Source organism: Rhinopithecus roxellana, chromosome 10, assembly GCF_007565055.1.
Source record: "Rhinopithecus roxellana isolate Shanxi Qingling chromosome 10, ASM756505v1, whole genome shotgun sequence".
NCBI lineage: Eukaryota > Metazoa > Chordata > Mammalia > Primates > Cercopithecidae > Rhinopithecus > Rhinopithecus roxellana.
Window position 1 is genome coordinate 46,863,037 of NC_044558.1, and position 19,540 is coordinate 46,882,576.

The 19,540-nt window shown below is 39.4% G+C and overlaps 1 protein-coding gene across 1 annotated transcript in view; it reads right to left on the reverse strand.

Annotated features, from left to right (window-relative positions):
- Window positions 1–19,540, reverse strand: part of SRGAP1 (SLIT-ROBO Rho GTPase activating protein 1) — a 319,302-nt gene that overhangs the window by 155,208 nt on the left and 144,554 nt on the right. Inside the window, exons 2-3 of the mRNA XM_010386925.2 lie at window positions 15,939–16,134; window positions 9,721–9,883 (exon numbers count right to left, since the gene is read on the reverse strand). Coding sequence (XP_010385227.1) covers window positions 9,721–9,883; window positions 15,939–16,134 — 359 coding nt within the window. The remainder of the gene's footprint in view (window positions 1–9,720; window positions 9,884–15,938; window positions 16,135–19,540) is intronic.

Genomic DNA, 19,540 nt, shown 5'->3' on the forward strand with positions numbered 1-19,540 from the left:
TCCACAGGCACACCCAAAGGTAAACACCATGTTTTCCACAATCCCTTTCCCATCACAGCCTCTGTGCCCTGAGCCTTCTCCTCTCATATGACGCCTATCATCCTGACAACTGCCTAAGCCTGGGTGTCACCTCTGACTGTTCCCTCTACATCTCTCTCCTCTCCCACCCAGCCAATCAATTACCCAGGCCTACATTACATATTCTATCTCCAACATACCACTCGAATCCACCTGCTCCTCTGTCTCTACTGCCACAACCAAGGAAAAGCATCGTCATCTCTCATCTGGATTAGTTCCAAGAGCTGCAAACTGAGTCTTTCTGTCTTATTACCTTTCAATCCACTCTCCGCACTCCAGGCACACTGAAAGTGGATCACGTCACTATCGTGTTTAAACCTGTGAATGGCTTTCCACTGCTCTTAGAATAAATTCGAACTCTTCAACATGGCCTTTAATTTCAACTCCTTCTTATTTCTCCAATCATCTCTCTTGCCATCTGCCCTCTCCCATTCTTTGATTCATCTACAAAGAACACCCTTTTCCTCCATGAAATCTCTCATGGCAAGTGATTCTTCACACATACTGTTTCTTCCTGGAAGAGTTTTCTGCTCCTTTCCCATCATTTCTCCAGCTGACTCTTAATAACTGATTCAAATTGCAGCTTTCCTGATCTCCAAGTCATAAGAAGTAAGGGCCTTCTCTCCTTACTGTACAATTAACATGCTGTTCTGTAATTAAGATTGTAATTGCCTGTACTCTCCCACTGTAAGATCCAAGGGGTAGGGAGAAGGCCTGTGTTGGTTACTGCTGTATCCCCAACATCTTGACAAATGCCTGAGACAAAGAAAGCCTCAAATAAGTACTTACTGAAGAATGAATGAATAAACTATAGCATATATTTAGAGGAACTATGTATTCTTCTCTGTGTATTCATACTTATCCCTGTAAGTATGTGCATAATTATCTCTCTAAGGAAGTCCATGCTTGCCTGGTATTGTCTTAAGAGTAAATGGGAGGCTGAGCTTGATTTTGAGTGACAGTTCTTGAGTAATTTTTACATAGACTGCATTTCCAAATATCTCAAGGAATGATGAAAAAGAAGATAATCCTAAGAGCAATTTTCAGTTGGGGGAGTTATGTGGGAAACTGTGCCATGGGAACCTTCTGGTGAATTTTATGGTGCCTATGGGTGCTTACAGCAAAGTGTGGTGCTTTTTAACACCACGGTCCCAGGGCTACCAATCTGTGACAGAACAGAGAGGATGCTCCAGTGATGAGAGTCATCAGTCTCCTAGCTGACCTGTGAAGGTGGGTTGCTACTAGGACCCACTCTGGTTTCTTTCTCTTGGGAAGTAGGTTGTACATTATAGTGTTGCTTAAACCTAGCCTTGCTAATGCTGGGTCTTGCTGAAATGCCTTGAAAGTTGTGTTACGTAAATGCCACTATCTTTGGTTTCTAATGCAGAAGTAAATCTTTATTCATTACTTATTCATTCAATAAATATTTACTGAGCACCCACTCTGTGCCAGTCATTGTTTCAGTGAACAACATGAAGGTCTCTTCCCTTAGGAACTTACACTGGAATTGAGGGGAGACAGAAAGTCAACAAATAATTAAGTAAATATATAGTATGTCACAAAGGGATAAGTGCTATAAAGAAGAATAAAGCTGGGGAAGGGAGGTGGGGATGTAGACTTTTGCTCTGAGTGTGGTGAGAGTCATTAGAAGATTTGTGCAAACGAATGATGGGCTCTGCTTGAAGTTGAAATAATTATTCTAGTTTTTCCTATTTATGTATTCGATGGGTCATTTAACAGATAATTTGGGAAGTAAGGTGGTTGGAGCCCATGTAGAATCTGCTGTCTTAGTCAGAAGTCCTCTGATTTCATGTCTTCCTATTTTAACCATCTTAAGAGTGCATAATCCAAGTGTAATTTTCAATTGGACCCATAGAATAGGCAGATTCTCCATTAATAAACAGCATTTGGGGATGAATTATTTACTGGATAGAGTTTTCCCACTCCTTTACAGCAAACAAACACTGGTATACCTGGACCAAACCTTTTCCTTCAGATTTCAGTTTACAAAAAATAACTGTTTTATTGTGTGTTTTACTATACAACATGTTCATTGTGTAAAATCAGAAACTACAGATTAGCAAACAGAAGAAAACAAAAGTAACTTACAGATATGTTACTTTTATATGTAACATATAAAAGTAGATATGTTGTAGATAATTGTTTTAAATAACAATTTACCCTTCTAGACTTTAATTTTAGCTAAAAAATAAGTTTTCAAGTGTTCCTTGACCACTTGTCTCAATGTAATTATGAGTTCAAGTACAGGCAGGCATTACTTAACAATAGAGACATATTCTAAGGAATGCATCATTAGGCGATTTCATTGTTGTGTGAACATCATAGAGTGTACTTACACAAATCCAGATGGTATAGTCTACTATATACCTGGTCTATATGGTATAATCCACTGCTCCAAGGCTACAAACCTGTATAGCTGTTATTGTCCTCAATGACAGTGGTCCCATAAGATTAGAATGGAGCTGCCCTACACAGGTGTATCATTTTTTATCTTGCATACTGTAATTGTATTGTACCATTTCTGTGTTTAGATACTCAAATACTTACCATTGTGTTACAGTTGCCTTCAGTATTCAGTACTTCCTCTTGTTATATTAAAGTTAAAGCCAGGCCAATCACACATATCCTGTTGCTACTAAATAATAAAGGCAACAATGTAACTCCAAGAACAGCAGCACCAATAATTGCTATTCAGAGAGCACTTATTATGTGCTTGCCATCCTGATAAGCAATTCATAAATATAAATTAAAAATATTTTCTAAAATATGTCAGAAAATTACATCATTGTAAAAAATGATAGTTTAGTTTTGGCTTATTTCTTAAAAAAAAAAAAAAAAAAAAAAAAGAAAGCTGGTCATAGGGTTGATAAAACCCAAGAGAACCAGCTAGCAGTGTTAGCTTGAACTATTCTTATTTATCCAGGCCCTATCAATAATTAAGCTGCCCCTTGAGGCCACCAGAATACCATTTAATTCTTCTGCAACACTGCACTAAAATGCTTTGAAAAAGTTCTTCTTGTTATATTATTTACTACTGTTATATAAGTACACTAAATTATATGTGGTAGCTTTCTGCTAATAAAATAGTCAATTAATTTTTCAGCGAATATATGACTTGTTTCTAAATGACAACCATGACCATCATTATTCCAGAAAAGCAAATGGTAAGAATTTAATTCAAGACATGAAATTCTAACAAAATTCAAAGGCCACCCTCCAACTTGATAATTTTACTTCAAAGAATGTAGCATAAGAAAAAAAAAATCATAGATTTAAATGTCCATCACAGAAAACTAACACGGCCATGCACAAAGTAAAGTACTATGTAGTCGTGAGGTTATTTCCAGATGTGAGAAATGCTAATAATTCTATATGAAAATGGCACCTTTCCAAGCCATATAGAATGAAATCTCAATTCTGTAAAATATATACATACATATTTAAATAGATTATACACATATAAATATTGAAAAGATAGAGCCTAAAATTTAAAAGTAGGTAGTGTTAATATGGGTAATTATTATTTCTTTTTATATTTTTAGTGTTTTCTAAATTTCTACAATCCATATATATTTTTATATTCAAAGAGAAATAGGTTCTTTTTTCACATATATAGATGGATAGTTTTCAGATGCTTTTAACTTACGGGCCTTTTTTTTAAAAAAAAACAAGGTCAGAGCCTGAGAGATTTGTAGTCAAGTGGTATCTTTTATTAACTTCTACTAAAACATGTTTGAATATTAACTTATTTTAAATGGTGTATTTGAAACTACAGCATTTCTCCTTCATAAAATATCTTTGCTTTTTTTTCCATGTTGGGGTACTTAAATAGAATATGGCTGTCTTTGATCAAAATAAAAAATAAGTATGAATCTTACTAGTAACCTCTCCTTTCTTTCAGATTAAGCCACACAATCAGCAATACCTAAAGTGAGTTACCTGAATTTCTGTGAGTCTGACTCTGACAACCTATGGCACTTAAGAGAAAGAGGTGTTATTCTCAGTGGTTTTGGGCCAGTTTCTGCTGCTTTGAGTCCCTCCCTATAACTTGGATGACTGACAGATTTTGTGCCTCTTCCCAGAATATCATTCTTCAGTCTTTTCATAAGAAATGACTAGGACAAGAACCATAGTGTCCTATTTCTCAGAAGTTTCTGACCCTATGCACTGGGTGACATCTCTAATTACCACCAAGAAATACCAACAGAGTACATAGCAGCTATGAACTGTCTAAGACATACGGGCAAAGACAAGAATACCTGCTAGTCAGCCTGACGCTGCAATTTATACTTCTGAGCATTCTGTTTCCTTATCCCTGAAGTGTGGATATAATACCTGTTCACCAGGCAGCTGTGAGGATATGTGAGTTAATTTATGAAAATGTAGAGTACGGTGCTTGGCACACAGCTAAAACTCAGTAAGTGGCAGCTTACAAATATCATCATTATTGGTGAAGAAGCAAAATGAATTATATTGTACATGCAATTATGCAAACCAAGGAAGGATAAAAACATATTAATGATTTTAAAACAATCTTTGGGGAAATGACAGACTTCAAGATAATTTAAAACCCATAGAGATAAACTAACATATTCAAATGCCACCATTTGATGGTATACCTCCAAACTACATACTTCTATTAACTTTCTTAAAATTGGTAAATAACACCTTGTGATTAGGTGCTTAAATAAAGTGATTATTGCAAGCTGGCTGTATAGCCTGTCCTGCAACTGTGACAGATGACATTAATTACATTTTTATGTGTAGCGTAGGAACGGCACATTTTCTGGCTGCAGAACCAAACCAGATGCAGAGCACTCTGTTTCAGCATGAGTAATGGAAAGAAGGAAGCAAAAGCTCATGACTGCAGAAGGCAGGGCTGGAGAACAAGGCAAGAGGCACATCATCCCTGGTTCTTTGGGAAACAAGTGAGGGTTGAGAATGAAACAAGCCCTTGTGTAGCAGGAGCCTCCAAATTCTGACCTTCTCTTAAAATAGCTAAGCAGAACTTAAGAGGGTAAAAGCAGAGTACTCTCCTGTCTGTGTTTACATTGTCTCTATCTAGTAGAAGGTCTGGAATTAAATAACTCTTCTGTTGAATGAATGAAGAAATCAATTAAGCCTCAAAGGTAAGGCTCTCCACGTGAAATGGCTGTGGGGGATTTGAGAGGCATGGAGTCTTGGTCAGCTTGTGCATTCACTTGGATACTCCCTGATTTCCCACTAAATGTTCAAAGGTGAGGACAAAAATTTTAATTTAGCCACAGGCAATGCTGTTGTGAGGGCACTTATCACTGTTTGCTTACAAATATTGTTTGGAACTTCATAATAAGTAGTAAATAAAATTTATTCTCTGGAAGCGTTTTTCACATCATTGTGAAAACTATACTCTCCTTGGAATGAGGATACATTTGGTATAATATCTGGTATAATCTCACATTACATAATTATTCTGGTATATAGAATAAGTGCTTATACTATAGATAATAATAAAGATATTAGATAAAAGTTACCAGGATTTATTAAGTCCAGACACTAGGCTAAGTGGCTTTCCATACATAACTCATGAATCCTCTAAACGACTATCTGGAGTAGGTTACTATATCCACTTTATAGCTGTAGAAACTGAGGCTTATTTACAAATATTCCTAAGTCCACACAGCTCCCAACAGTGGCAAAGCCAAGATTCATACCCAGAATATCTGATTTCAGAACCTAAAAGCTGAATTACGGTTATTTTGACCAATAGGCTTCATTTAGAATTTTAAAGGCATAAATCTAAAATAATCAGTATTTGAATAGTTGAATATTGTTGTTTTTAAAATGCTTCACTTTTTTTTTTAACCTGTTGAAAACTTTCAAGTTTAGGCAACCATGTCTATAACTGGTTTTGATGTAATTAAGATTTAAGTCTTGAAGTTGTTCCCTATAACTCTGCATGGAATTGAGTATTTCTACAAGTGTCTTCTTGATTATTATATCCATTCACACACAAAAAAATTCCTGAAATTACCTGCTCCAAACTCCTTATCAGACAGAATAATTTGGGTAATAGGATTTTTTGTCATTGATGAAACTGTATAAGATATGGCTGTTTAAGAGGCCAAAACTATCAGATACACAGTATTTATTTGGATCTCCATACAGACATGGGGATATTACTGAAACATGAGGAAGTCTCAAAATCTTCTCCCAAGGAAAACAAGCATTATGCTCACTAATGACTCCACAGAAGTTCTAAAGGCTGCTTCAGATTCACGCTAATAATTTCTTTCCATTTTGATAGAAAATAGGCTTCTGACCTAGAACCATAACAATGGAAGAAGAGCTAAAAAAGAGGAAGATTGTTGATTAAAACCCATTTATGCCTAGTGTTCCACTATTGGAACACTAAGCATGTGGGAGTAATTTGTATCTTACTGGTCAAGGTCATCGCCAAGTTCTAACTGTAAAAATTTAAAAAATTGCAACCTCAGGCATAAATGGGTACAAAAAAAAAAAAAAGGCAGAAAAGACTAGTCTTGCTTTCTAATCTAAAGGGACCTGGAATTCTTTGGACTTGGTAGATACAGATTCTGGCTTTCTATTCTTTCAGATGACAGATGTGTCCTAGGGGTTGATCTTACTCCTCTATAAACTCTGATCTCTCCCTTGTGCCCTTTGCCTCTCTTATTCTTTCCTCTTCCGGCAATAACACTGATGGGAAGGTGAGGTGCGTAGTCTGCTGTATTCGCTCGAGGAAGGCAGAACTTCCCACCTGCAATTGTAATGACTTGTTACCCTTCCAGGTGGTTAGCAATGGTTAGGAATGAAAAAGCTGTTCAGGAAGCATGGGGCATTCCCCCTACTAAATGCCAAAGTAACCAGGAATCCACTGTAAATAGGCAGTTTCCAAGGATGAAATTCTTTGAGAACCAGAAAATCTGGATAAGAAGAGAACTTCTGGTAGCAAGCAAGCAGGCATATCTGTTTGTTTTTGTCTCTGTCTCTCTCTGCATGTGTGTGCGTGTGTGCATGTGTGCGTGTGTGCGTGTCTGTGTGTTCGTGTGTCTACTGTGCATTCTCCAGGCCATTCCTCAAGAGCCAGCAACTCATTCCTCCAACTACTGGGAATACTGGCTGCTAGCTGCTGAAACTCACAGCTGATCCCTCTCTGGGAATTACCGTCCACCAATGGCAGCTGCCTCACTCCAAGATGACCTAATCCCTCGCCAAAACAAAGGCCAGGTCTCCTTGCCTGGATATGAGATCACTCCAAAGGGCATGCCAGCCCCAGAGCACTCACAGGTGCAGCCTCTCCCTCTGCCCAATTTTGCCTTTCTTGCTCCCTCAAGAATGGACAGCCTACTCTTGAATCTCTGGAATGATCTCCCAAGATCACAAAGCAAGTATGCAGAAGGCCTGGAATTCAAATCCAAATCTGTTTGACTCTTAGCCCTAGGTTTCTATCCACTTTATCAAGCCCTTGACTTTGACTTACAAAATACACATCCTCACATTTTAGCAAGACATACAAAGTCCCTTCTTATATGACCATCCTTTCTAATTTCACATCCCATCACCCACTCCCATACGATCCCTGGTCCAATCATATCAAACTCTTTCCTTTCCCAAAACATGCTCATGTTCTCCTTTCCTGGAATAGCTCATTGTCCTTCTGTTTGATGAATGCCTCCTTCTCCTACAAGTCTCACTTCAAGTGTTCCCCTAGCTGTGAAGAATTTCCTCATCCCCTAGGTAGAGTTAAGATCTCCAGCCTTCCAGTTCCGTTTAGCGTGGTAACTGTTAATTACTGTAATGAGCTCCTTGCAGGCAGGGACATGTCTTTTAGCTCTGCTCCCCTAGCCAGGCATTTTAAAGATGCTTTGTTGAATGGATAAATAAATGAACTCAGTAGAGGTACTGGTCCTAGAGGCCCTGTCTCAATAAGAAGCATTATATAGTGCCATACAAATTTGGATAAATTGTGACCTCCTTGAGCACCAGGACTAGTTTTTCTTCATCTTTGCAGCCTTTTCAACACCTGTCATCGTAGTCTCCTGCCCATAAGAGATGCTCAGAAAAACCTGCTGAACCAAATGAGGTCTCTGCATAAAGAGCTCATGTACAAGAAAATTATTTCACTTTCACGGCTCTGTCTAAATTATTTTTTTAAAACTCTACCATTTAAGACGCATAGGATATTTCTCTATCTGTTCTTAAATTATATGCTCCTTAGTTTCAATTTTCAAAGTTTCTCCTTTGTTGGAAATTTTTTTTTTTCTATTTAATGGAGCATAAGGTGACTTAGAGCTTGCTAAATTCCCTTTCTAGGTCAGAAATCAAATCTAATGTGGATACATGAAACATGACTAAGAAATTTTCCAGCTGGCCTGCTTAACACTATGTCTTTGTTTTAAGGAGACTCTTTGAAACATAAATATTAATCTACAGGGTGGTTTTCTCCCCGCTACTTTCTGAAACTGATAATTACTTACTGAATAGAGGTACAGGTATAGGTACAGGCATCAACATTCCTAATACAAAGCTGAGGGGGTGGGGGAAAACTCTAATCTTACAAGCATAAAAAATGAGCGCTAGTTGTACTGGACAAGTAGCTGCACTCTCTACACAGGAAACGGTCCCATTTTATTATTTGTGCTTAGCAAAAATGTCCACACAACAAAAAAACTGCTGAGAGTTGGCTGAGATTAGTAACAATGATAAGAAAACTTCAAAGTCCAGTTCTTGTTTTTTAATGGACTTGGGAAGGAGGAAGCTTGCTAGTGTGTAAGGGATGGAATTTTCTGTGCCCTGTGAAATTTTCTTCATGTTGCTCTCTCACAGCCTCTGCTGCTGGTCTGGTGAGACTAAGAAAGACTGTGCTAGCATATTCTCAAGAGCACATGTAATAATCTTGTTCTTTATAAGTTTATCACCATGTGTGAGCCCCAAACAAAGAATTCAAGGCATTTACCCTCTGGTCTGATTTTTCATGAGTACAGGTAGTCCATTCCTGGGCAGAGGTGCAATTTGCAGGAACATCTTATTTCAAAATTTTTGCTCACATTGTTTAGCTCGTAGATTCACCGACTTACGACTCCATATGTATGCCCTATACCTAACTTTTTATTCTGTATTTTTAAAAGATTCATTCATCCAATTTAACTCTTTTTTTTTTTTTTTGGAGTTGGAGTCTCACTCTGCCACCCAGGCTGGAGTGCAGTGGTGCGATCTCAGTTCACTGCAACCTCCGCCTCCCAGGTTCAAGCGATTCTCCTGCCTCAGCCTCCTGAGTAGCTGGGACTACAGGCATGTGCTACCATGCCCAGCTAATTTTTGTGTTTTTAGTAGAGACGGGGTTTCATTATGTTGGCCAGGAGGGTCTCAATCTCTTGACCTCGTGATCCACCCACCTCGGCCTCCCAAAATGCTGTGACTACAGGCATGAGCCACCGTGCCCAGCCTGATTTTTAATTCTTTATTCCATGTCTTTAAAACATCCATTCATCTAATTTTTAACCATTTATTCTGTGTCTCTAAAGGATTCATTCACCTAATTTTTCAGACACCGTTCTCAGTCCTGGTTATAGGCAAGGCAGTTACCGGAAAGCACACTATGGCAGGATTTATGGAGTGTACCTTTTTAAACATCCTGGTAGAATCCTCACTTATCTGCATGAACCGCATAATCACATTGTTCAGATAGATGTCACTCAAGGTTGCATGGTCTTTGCTTTCTCTCCTTACTTGGTTCAGGAGCAAATACCAGCAGTTCACTGGAGACAACAGGTTCTGGTCTTTCCTAAGAAGTGAAGAAACACAGAATTACCATCCATTTCAAAGCTGTCCCAATCAGATGAGTGAAGTCACCAAGGCAAACTAAGGAGCCACAACAGATGGATACTGTCGCTGTGCTTCCTGCTCTGAGCATTTCTCAGACCAGGATACTTATCAGCCAGCAGAACAGCCTTCCAGCCTGTGGACGGCACAGAGCCAGCAATTATCCAGGTTTGGAAGGAAAAACTTGGACCAAGAACACTGGTGAAAACCTATATTCCTGACAAGGACCATGGGACCCTAACATACACAGTGCTTAGGCAGGCTCTCAGCTTTACACACTCCATTGAATAAAGTGATTTACGTTTACATAAAAATCTATCAACTACTGTCTCAGACAGACTGTGGTTTTGCCACGGCATACAAAGTCTGCTTTGAATGTTCAGTCTGTTGCTGGAAAAGAAATTTGGCTAGTTATGCGTTGCATGGAACATAAATTCGAGGGTTATTTATTAATCCCCTGATACACAACCTCCAGTCTCCCAAAAACTATTCCTGGGAATCAGAACTTTATTGCATTGTCTCAAGGCTCATGAAGAGAACCATGAAGTTTGCTGGCTTATGACTTGTCACATGTCCTGTTGAAACCCATTAAACTGTTTCAGATTCGTAACTGCTCCTTGTTTTATTCTACAAAATAAAGCTAAAAGTTAATATAAACAGCAAAAGAAAACTGTTTAAAAATCTTAAAGAATAACTCAACAAAAACAGTGAGCAACTGCGATGATACAGCTTAAGAAAAAGTACTTTTTAAAAAATTTTTGCAGCCGGGCGTGGTGGCTCATGCCTGTAATCCTAACACTTTGGGAGGCCGAGGTGGGCGGACTGCCTAAGATTGGGAGTTCGAGACCAGCCTGGGCAACATGGCGAAACCCTGTCTCTACTAAAAATACAAAAATTAGGCGGGCGTGGTAGTGGGCACATGTAATCCCAGCTACTTGGGAGGCTGAGGCACAAGAATTGCTTGAACCTAGGAGGTGGAGGTTGTAGTGAGCCAAGATTGTGCCACTGCATTTCAGCCTGAGAGACAGGGCAAAAGTCTGTCTCAAAAAAAAAAAAAAAGAAAAGAAATTTTTTTGTTTATTTTTTCTTTAAAAAGTAACTGTAAAATGGCAAAATGGCAGATAATCCTTATGCTAACACAGGAACAAAAGCACCCTTTAATCAGATATGTTATCCTCCTATTATTTATGATCATTTATGACTCTGAATGTTAATTAAGTTAGGAAAGAAATGATGAAGTTGGGTCTTTCTGCCATTGCGTCTCTCAGATTCAGGATTTAATACTGCATTAAGTCAATGCCCTCTCCAGAAGAAAATGAAAGCAGATGATGGAAGCAGGAATGCACACAGGGGAAGAAGGCCTGATTTAGGTTCCTAGCACTTGGCACCTGTGAGGGCAGCCTCCCATTCTCCCCACTGGCACACTGAAGAATTATACCCTCTACCCTGCCATCTCCCTTTTTTCTTAACACCATCAGGCAAAGAGCAGTGGTTCTATAGCAGGTAATTGGAACTTTTCTATTGAGAGTTTCTATCTACCCAGCCCCATATAATAAGGTAAATGTTACCTTATTTCTATTAACCTTCATGTAGATCTTCTTTGCTGAAGTAACCCACACATTCTTTCAGAACATTTCATGCTTCAACGTATCCTCAGGGCCTTGCCCCATAGTAAGCATTAAATAAGTTTTATTTCACTCATTGCATAAACAATTATTATTGCCTTAGTAATAATAGCAATAGTAGTAATATTGAAAACAATAACAGCTATCATTTACTGAGCACTTACTGTGAAAAGTAATATCCATGTCAAGATCATGGCCTTGAGTTGCACTGTCTAGGTTCACCTGCAGCACTACCCCTTACTAGCTATGAGATCTTGGGCAAATGATCTTAACTGTTCTGTGCCTCAGTCACTTTGTAGAATTGGTAAAATAACAGTGCTTATAAGATTGTTCATGAGAATCACTGGAGTTAATATTATTTTAAAATGCTTATAATAATGCCTTGTATATATAATAAGTGCTATATAAAGTCAGCTATTTTATCCAGAGGCTGGTATAAAGATTTTACAGATATCAACTCTTACTTAATCCTTATTACTCACCATTTGAGGCAGAGATTCTTTGTATCTTCTTTTTATTTATTTTTATTTTTATTTTTTTAGATGGAGTTTCACTCTTGTTGCCTAGGCTGGACTGCAATGGCATGATCTCGACTCACTGCAACCTTTTCCTCTTGGGTTCAAGCGATTCTCCTGGCTCAGCCTCCCAAGTAGCTGGGATTACAGGTCCCTGCCACCACGCCTGGCTAATTTTTGTATTTTTAGTAGAGACAGTTTCACCATGTTGGTCAGGCTGGTCTTGAACTCCTGACCTCAGGTTATCCACCTACCTCAGCCTCCCAAAGTGCTGAGATTACAAATGTGAGCCACCACACCTGGCCCTTTGTATCTTTTCTATCAGTGAAAGAATGGAAGCTTAGCAAGGCATACTGATTTGATAAAGACCAAAGCTAGTGTCTGAGAGAGTCTTTTTTGAGTCCAGGGAAGCTGAACTAAGCCTTGGTCTTTCCACTATGCAGTGACATCTTTAGGCCAAAAATTGTTCTACACAATAAGTGTCCCAAAACTGAGTAAGAACCAGACTCCAGAATATAGCTTGAATGATTGGTAATGATATCATGCTAAAGATGTAACATTTGTTTGGTTAAAAGGAGAAGAAATATCAAGTGCATATGCTGGGTTGGTTATCAGTCGTATCAAAGACTTTATCACGGCCGGGCGCGGTGGCTCAAGCCTGTAATCCCAGCACTTTGGGAGGCCGAGACGGGCGGATCACGAGGTCAGGAGATCGAGACCATCCTGGCTAACACGGTGAAACCCCGTCTCTACTAAAAAAAAATACAGAAAAACTAGCCGGGCGAGGTGGCGGGCGCCTGTAGTTACTCGGGAGGCTGAGGCAGGAGAATGGCGTAAACCCGGGAGGCGGAGCTTGCAGTGAGCTGAGATCTGGCCACTGCACTCCAGCCCGGGCGACAGAGCGAGACTCCGTCTCAAAAAAAAAAAAAAGACTTTATCACGTTTCTCACGTAAGGGTCATAAAACCTCATTTTACAAGTTAGGACACCAGGGCTCAGAGAGGTTGAGTAACTTAACCAGAGTCACAAAGTGGAGCCAATATTCAAACCCAAACCTGGCTGACTTTTTTTCCCAATCCTGCTTTATCCTTTTCATAGACATATTCATCTTATCTTCAGTCCCATATTCAATAATAAACTTACTCAAGTTAAAGAAAATTTCAAACTGCTTACCTTTTAAAGAAAACTACCAAATAAACCAGGAAAAACAAAAACACGTCCATCTGCCATGGGGCCAGATAAGATCCATGGACCTATCCATATTTTCCCTTCACAGCCACCGATTACTAAATGCAAAACACAGAAGATACTCAAAAATATTTACTGAATGGGCTGTGCACGGTGGCTCACACCTGTCATCCCAGGACTTTGGGAGGCTGAGGCAGGCAGATCTCTTGAGGTCAGGAGTTCAAGACCAGCCTAGACAACATGGCAAAACCCTGTCTCTAGTGAAAATACAAAAATTAGCCAGGCATGGTGGTGGGCACCTATTGTAATCCCACTACTCGGGAGGATGAGGCAGAAGAATTGCTTGAACCTGGGAGGAGGAGGTTGCAGTGGGCCGAGATCGCACCACTACACTCCAGCATGGGTGACAGAGCAAGACTCCATCTCAAAAAAAAAAAAAAAAAAAAAAAAAAAAAATTACTGAATAGATGAATGGCCTGTCTTCTTAATTACAATTGCTTTTAAAAACAAACAGTTAAGTTACTATAAATGTGAATACAGTACTGGCTCCAGCCTCTGCTTCCCAGGCCCACTCTCTGTTAAGTACATATAACATTTGTTCACCCTGGGGATCATCATTAAGATTTATTTTTATGCTCGACCAACAGTAAAGGTTACAGTCGAAAGACTGTATGCATGGGGAGAGACAGAGAGAGAGAGGAGAGAGAAAGGGAGAGAAAGAAAAAAGAGAAGAGAGAAAAGAGAGGAGAGAGAGAAATAGAGAGAGAGAGAGAAAGAAAGAGAAAGGTATTTCTTATCCAGAATAGTTTTGTGTTTGCTTCTGCACAAGTATCCCAGGGATAGTTCCCATCCCATTTTTTTATGCAGGCTCCAAGGTCATGGAGAGGTGTAAAATGAATGGAACTGCAAAGCCAATGGTGAAAGAAAGGCATGCTTCTCCGCAGCCCCTTCCAAACGGGAGCCCAGGCTGAGCAGCCAGGTCTCCCTGTTGTGCCCCATGAAGGTGGGTAGAGGGTTTTCTGTTTAACCATTTCACTGAGATAGTAGCTCTTCTGGTTCTGGGATGCAATGCAATGGGATTGGTGGGGAGGAAGCTCTTAGTTCCAAGTCTTTACTTGGCACAGACCTCCTCTTCTCTCCCCCTGTGAAATTAAAGGGTAGATACAACTGCCACTTAGTTTTTCAGTTCCCTCTTCTTTTTTTGGCCCCTAGAAATTTATATTTAAAAGGATGTCCATTATATGTTAACCAGCATTTCTGAGAGTTTTCAGATTTACATGTTTTTCAGATTATCTGGCCTGCTGTATTTACAGAAATGAAAGCCTGCACTGTCTTTTTACTATCTCCTAAACAGGTCAACTTCTTTCTACCTGCAGTGTTCCTTCTAGTGCCCTAAAAGGTCTGGAAGGAAGACCTGGCCAGGAAGATCCCCAGGCCCCCAGGACCTGCTCTGATTCACACCTGCAGCCATGTAGCTCATCGCCTCCCTACTCACTCCCACTGGACTGCTTCTATTCTGCAACCTGCTGTACATCCCTTAGCCGGGCGTGGTACATTCCCTGCCGGCCCCTTGCCCATGATGGTTCCCTTGCCTGGAATATCCTCCTCTTCTCTCCTTTATTGACCAACTAGTCCTTCAGGTCTTTGCTTAGATGCCACTTCTTTCAGGACCTTCCCTTTCCCACCTCCAGTGCAGAACAGGTATCAGTTGGGTCTGTCCAGGGTCTCCCTGGCCTTCCCCTATTGGAGCACTTGAATATTTCACTGGAGTTGTCTGCTTACTTGTCTTTCTTTGTCCTGGGATTTTTTTTTTCTTTGACATGGAGTCTTACTCTGTTGCCCAGCCTGGAGTGCAGTGCTGCAATCTCGGCTCACTGCAACCTCTGCTACCCGGGTTTAAGATATTTTCCTGCCTCAGCCTCCCGAGTGGCTGGCATTACAGATGCATGCCACCACACCCGGCTAATTTTTGTATTTTTAGTACAGATGGGGTTTCACCATATTGGTCAGGCTGGTCTTGAACTCCTGACCTCAGGTGATTTACCTGCCTTGGCCTCCCAAAGTGCTGGGATTACAGGTATGAGCCACCCTGCCCGGCCCTGTCCCCAGGATTTAAATCATATGGTAAATTTCATTAGCAGAACATCTTACGGGTAATTTTTAAAGCAAGTAAGTTATAATTAAACTTACTTGATGCTCATTCATAGCATTTTCCTTAAAACTTTTGTTTTAAATCAGCGTCAATTACAATGACCATAAACGTGATGGGCAGGAAGGGGGGCACTAAACTCAAGCAATTCTTACTGCTTATTTTCATATAAATTCACTATAGAAAATCTGAGGTCTCTGCTTGAACAAAAAGCTATTTTAAATCTGTCCTACCTATAGCAGATATCAACTCCCAGGTTTCTATAATCAAGAATTTTACAAACAGATACCTTCTCTTCTGGCTTATAAAGTTATCCATAAATATATATGTATTGGAAAGACAAAACTGTCAACAGATTACACTAGTTTGAAATGATAAACTGATGCTCATAAATTACAAATGTAGAGGGCTGCTTTTATTTATGAGAATATGCTCTACAACCACTACTCAGGCAAAAACAGAAAAATCGAAAATCCACAAAGGTGGCAAAGGCAGGATGGATATCACCCTTGGAAAGGTGAATTAGATTCAAGTCTCTTACTTGTATTGTTGATGATCCTTAGTGCTTCTCGTTTTTGCCATGAACCTTTCTGCTAATTTCTCTAGATTCCGGGAATATTCCGTCTCAATTTCAGCTTTTTTTCGGAAGAAATCTTGCAGGTCCTGGAGAAGCTGAACTCGCATCTCTGTTTGCTGCTCCAGGCATTTTTGTTGTTCTACCAGTTGAGCTCGAATTTCTAAGGAGAAAAGAGAAGTCACTGGATGGTTACATGAAAATTAATGAGGTGTGCTGGTATGTGCAAGATATAAGTCACAAAATATATATATTATATATATATTAAATGTATTTATTTATTTATTTTTGAGATAGGGGTCTCACTCTGTCGCCCAGGCTGGAATGCAGTGGTGCAATCTCAGTTCACTGTAACCTCTGCGTCCCGGGTTCAAGCGATTCTCCTGCCTCAGCCTCCCGAGTAGCTGAGACTACAGGCATGCATCACCAGGTAATCCACCCGCCCTGGCCTCCCAAAGTACTAGGATTACAAGCGTGAGTCACTGTGTCTGACCATGACTCCTATTATTTATTTAGCTCTGTATTGGACCTTTGTTAGAATACTGTGTCCAGGTTGATTCTTTAAATAAGTTATCTGCTGACCCTTTAAAAGAACAAGAGGAGCCTCAGGAAAGAATGTAATAAATTAGAATAAATATATGGGTTACATTTGTAATGCCACAAACACACAAAGAGCCATGAGGGGAAAGAATAAAAGCCTTTCAGATAATTCATAACATCTTTGGGTAGCTGAAAACACTGTAATTTTTTCAACAGCACTCTATCTCAGCTATCCCTTTTGAGTCTGAATGGCAAAGAAATAAGCATCATTTCTTCCAGGCTCTGAACCACTACATGTTTGCCATTTGGCACATACAGAGACTGACATCTGGTAATTTTTATTTAGTGCATAATTTCTAGTTTGTAAAACACATAGCTTCAGGGCTTATAGGGATGCTGTGCCTAAAAATAACTTCTTTCCATAGCCAAATAATCCATTCATAACAATGCAGTCCTCAGATTCCAGTTTATTATTCTGTTCACAACAAAAAGGCCTCTTCAGCTGGCCTTCACCTTTTACACGTTGTTCAAAATAATACCCTTATCAACATATTTAGTCCTCAAAGAATCTTCTGATAATTTTAATACATTAGGAACATGAAGGGTGGTCATTTAGTGATTCGGGGAAATCTCAAAAGCAAAAATGTGGCATGCAAAAATATCTGTAAACGACTGTAACAAAGAAACATGTGTGTTTTGGAAAATGAGATACAGTAACTAATAACTACAGACTTGTTTTTGTTCTAAGACCTAAGGCTAAGCTCCAAAGACAAGAACATCACGCTGGAAAACTTCTTCATTTCATCTTTGCCAGTGTCAGTACATTTCCCGAAAAGTGAAGGCTGAATCTAATTCAGTGGCGTTAGTAGAAATCAATGTCCAAATAATGTCTCTTTAAATTTCTTGCTATTCCTCTTAGATACAGAAGGCCAGTACTGATTATAAATATATATATGTATATATATGTGTGTGTGTATAATACATATACACATAACCTTGACCATGTTTAATTGAGTTCATTAACAGCAAGTTAATAGCAAGTTCATGAATAAGGTGGTCAAGTTCTGAATGGGGAGTTAGGAAATGTGCTTAATTTAAAAGTAATAACTCAATGTTTACTATTCTATGCCCTAATGAAGTAGGTTTTAGTATTATTTTCCATTTTACAAAGAATAACTGAAGTTTAAGGAGTATAAATACTTTATCTAAGCATTTCAGCCAGTAACTGGTACCCCTGGAGACTTTTGACCCTAACCTGTCAGTCTGACTAATCAAACACTTCCCATCCTTCTATACATCAAACCTTTTTTTGGGCACCTATACTGTGCCAGGCTTGTATCCTGGCAAAGAAGAAACAATAACTAATGAAACAAGATCTCTGCCCTCAATAAGGTCAGGCTCCAGGCAGTGCTGTCTCTGGGGAGTCCTGGGGGAAGACAGGGAAGAATTTCTCAAGTGTCCTTGCGTGGTCTCTCCACCTCTAGATTGCAGGATTTTATTATAACTTCACAGACATGTGCTGAACACCAGAGTTGAACACATTATTACAGGCTTATAACTCCTACGAACAGCATCTGGTTTTTAGTCAATCAAAGTAAGTGTTTTCCAATACAGTATTATAATCAGCATATTTGCCAAACTTTGTCTTTCAAAACTACAGAGTTCTTTTTGTTTCATGAAAAAAAGAATATTTCAAGGGTGGGGGTGTTTCCCACCATTCAGGGATCCCAGTAAGTCTTTTAAGATGAAGTAATTTTAGGACATCTTGCTCCACTAAGAGAAAGTAAATCAAACATCTTAGGCTGTCAATTAGTTTTCTGTTTTTTTGTTTTGTTTTGTTTTTTAGCTGCCTTAGTGCCAAGTAAGAAATAAAAGTACAAATCGCAGATCTCATCAGAAATACACAAAAATTATACAGGCTTTTTTCTTGGGTCTCATTTTTAAATATTCTCTTGCTTACTTCCATCAGGATTTAAGATCAAGAACTAGGGAATCATGAGAATGACGGATTTAACAATTAAATCCTCATCCTCGTTTTACAAAAATTAATTGTTACTTTGTGTCATCTGTAATTTTCCAATCAAAACAAGACACTCAGCATTCTCCACAACAGGAAACATGTAAGAGACAGAATCTAGAGCATCACTGCGAGAAAATCAACTCCAAAAAATGGAGGATAATCCATTCAACTACCTCTTCAATTTAGAGCAGTTTAGGACAAATAAGGAAAGGATCATAAGGAAGATCATTTTTAAAAACTCAACAGAAAACTACCACCATAAGAAACATCTCATTAGGGGCCAGGTGCAGTGGCTCACGCCTGTAATCCCAGCATTTTGGAAGGCTTAGGTGGGTGGATCTCTTGAGATCAGGAGTTCGAGACCAGCCAGGCCGACATGGTGAAACCCTGTCTCTACTAAAAATACAAAAATTAGCCGGGCATGGTGGCATGCACCTGTAATCTCAGCTACCTGGGAGGCTGAGTCATGAGACTTGCTTGAACCCAGGAGATGCAGGTTGCAGTGAGCAGAGATTGCACCACTGCACTCTAGACTGGGAAAAGAGTGAGACTCTATCTCAAAACAAACAAACAAACAAACAAACAAAACCAAAAAAAACCCACATCTTGTTAGGAAGAGAAAATCTTTGGATTCCTTATACCGCACCAGCGTCACAAGGCTGCAGAGTACAGAGGTCACCTCCATGAACAAATGGCATGGCTATCCTAATATGACTTCACTAGATTTGTGCTCACCTTAAACAGCACCAAATAATTTAAAGAAATATTTCAAAATGAATAAATGAATAAAATAAATGATTGGTCGCATAAATTCGTATCTGCTGCTCAGAACAGATCAAAGGGCCATGCACACTGGTTCATGGCTGTAGTCCCAACACTTTGGGAGGCCAAGGCAGGTGGATCGCTTGAGCTCAAACATTTGAAATCAGCCTGGGCAAGATAGGGAGACCCCATGTCCACACAAAAAATGAGAAATTAGCTGGTTGTGGTGGTGCACGCCTGCAATCCC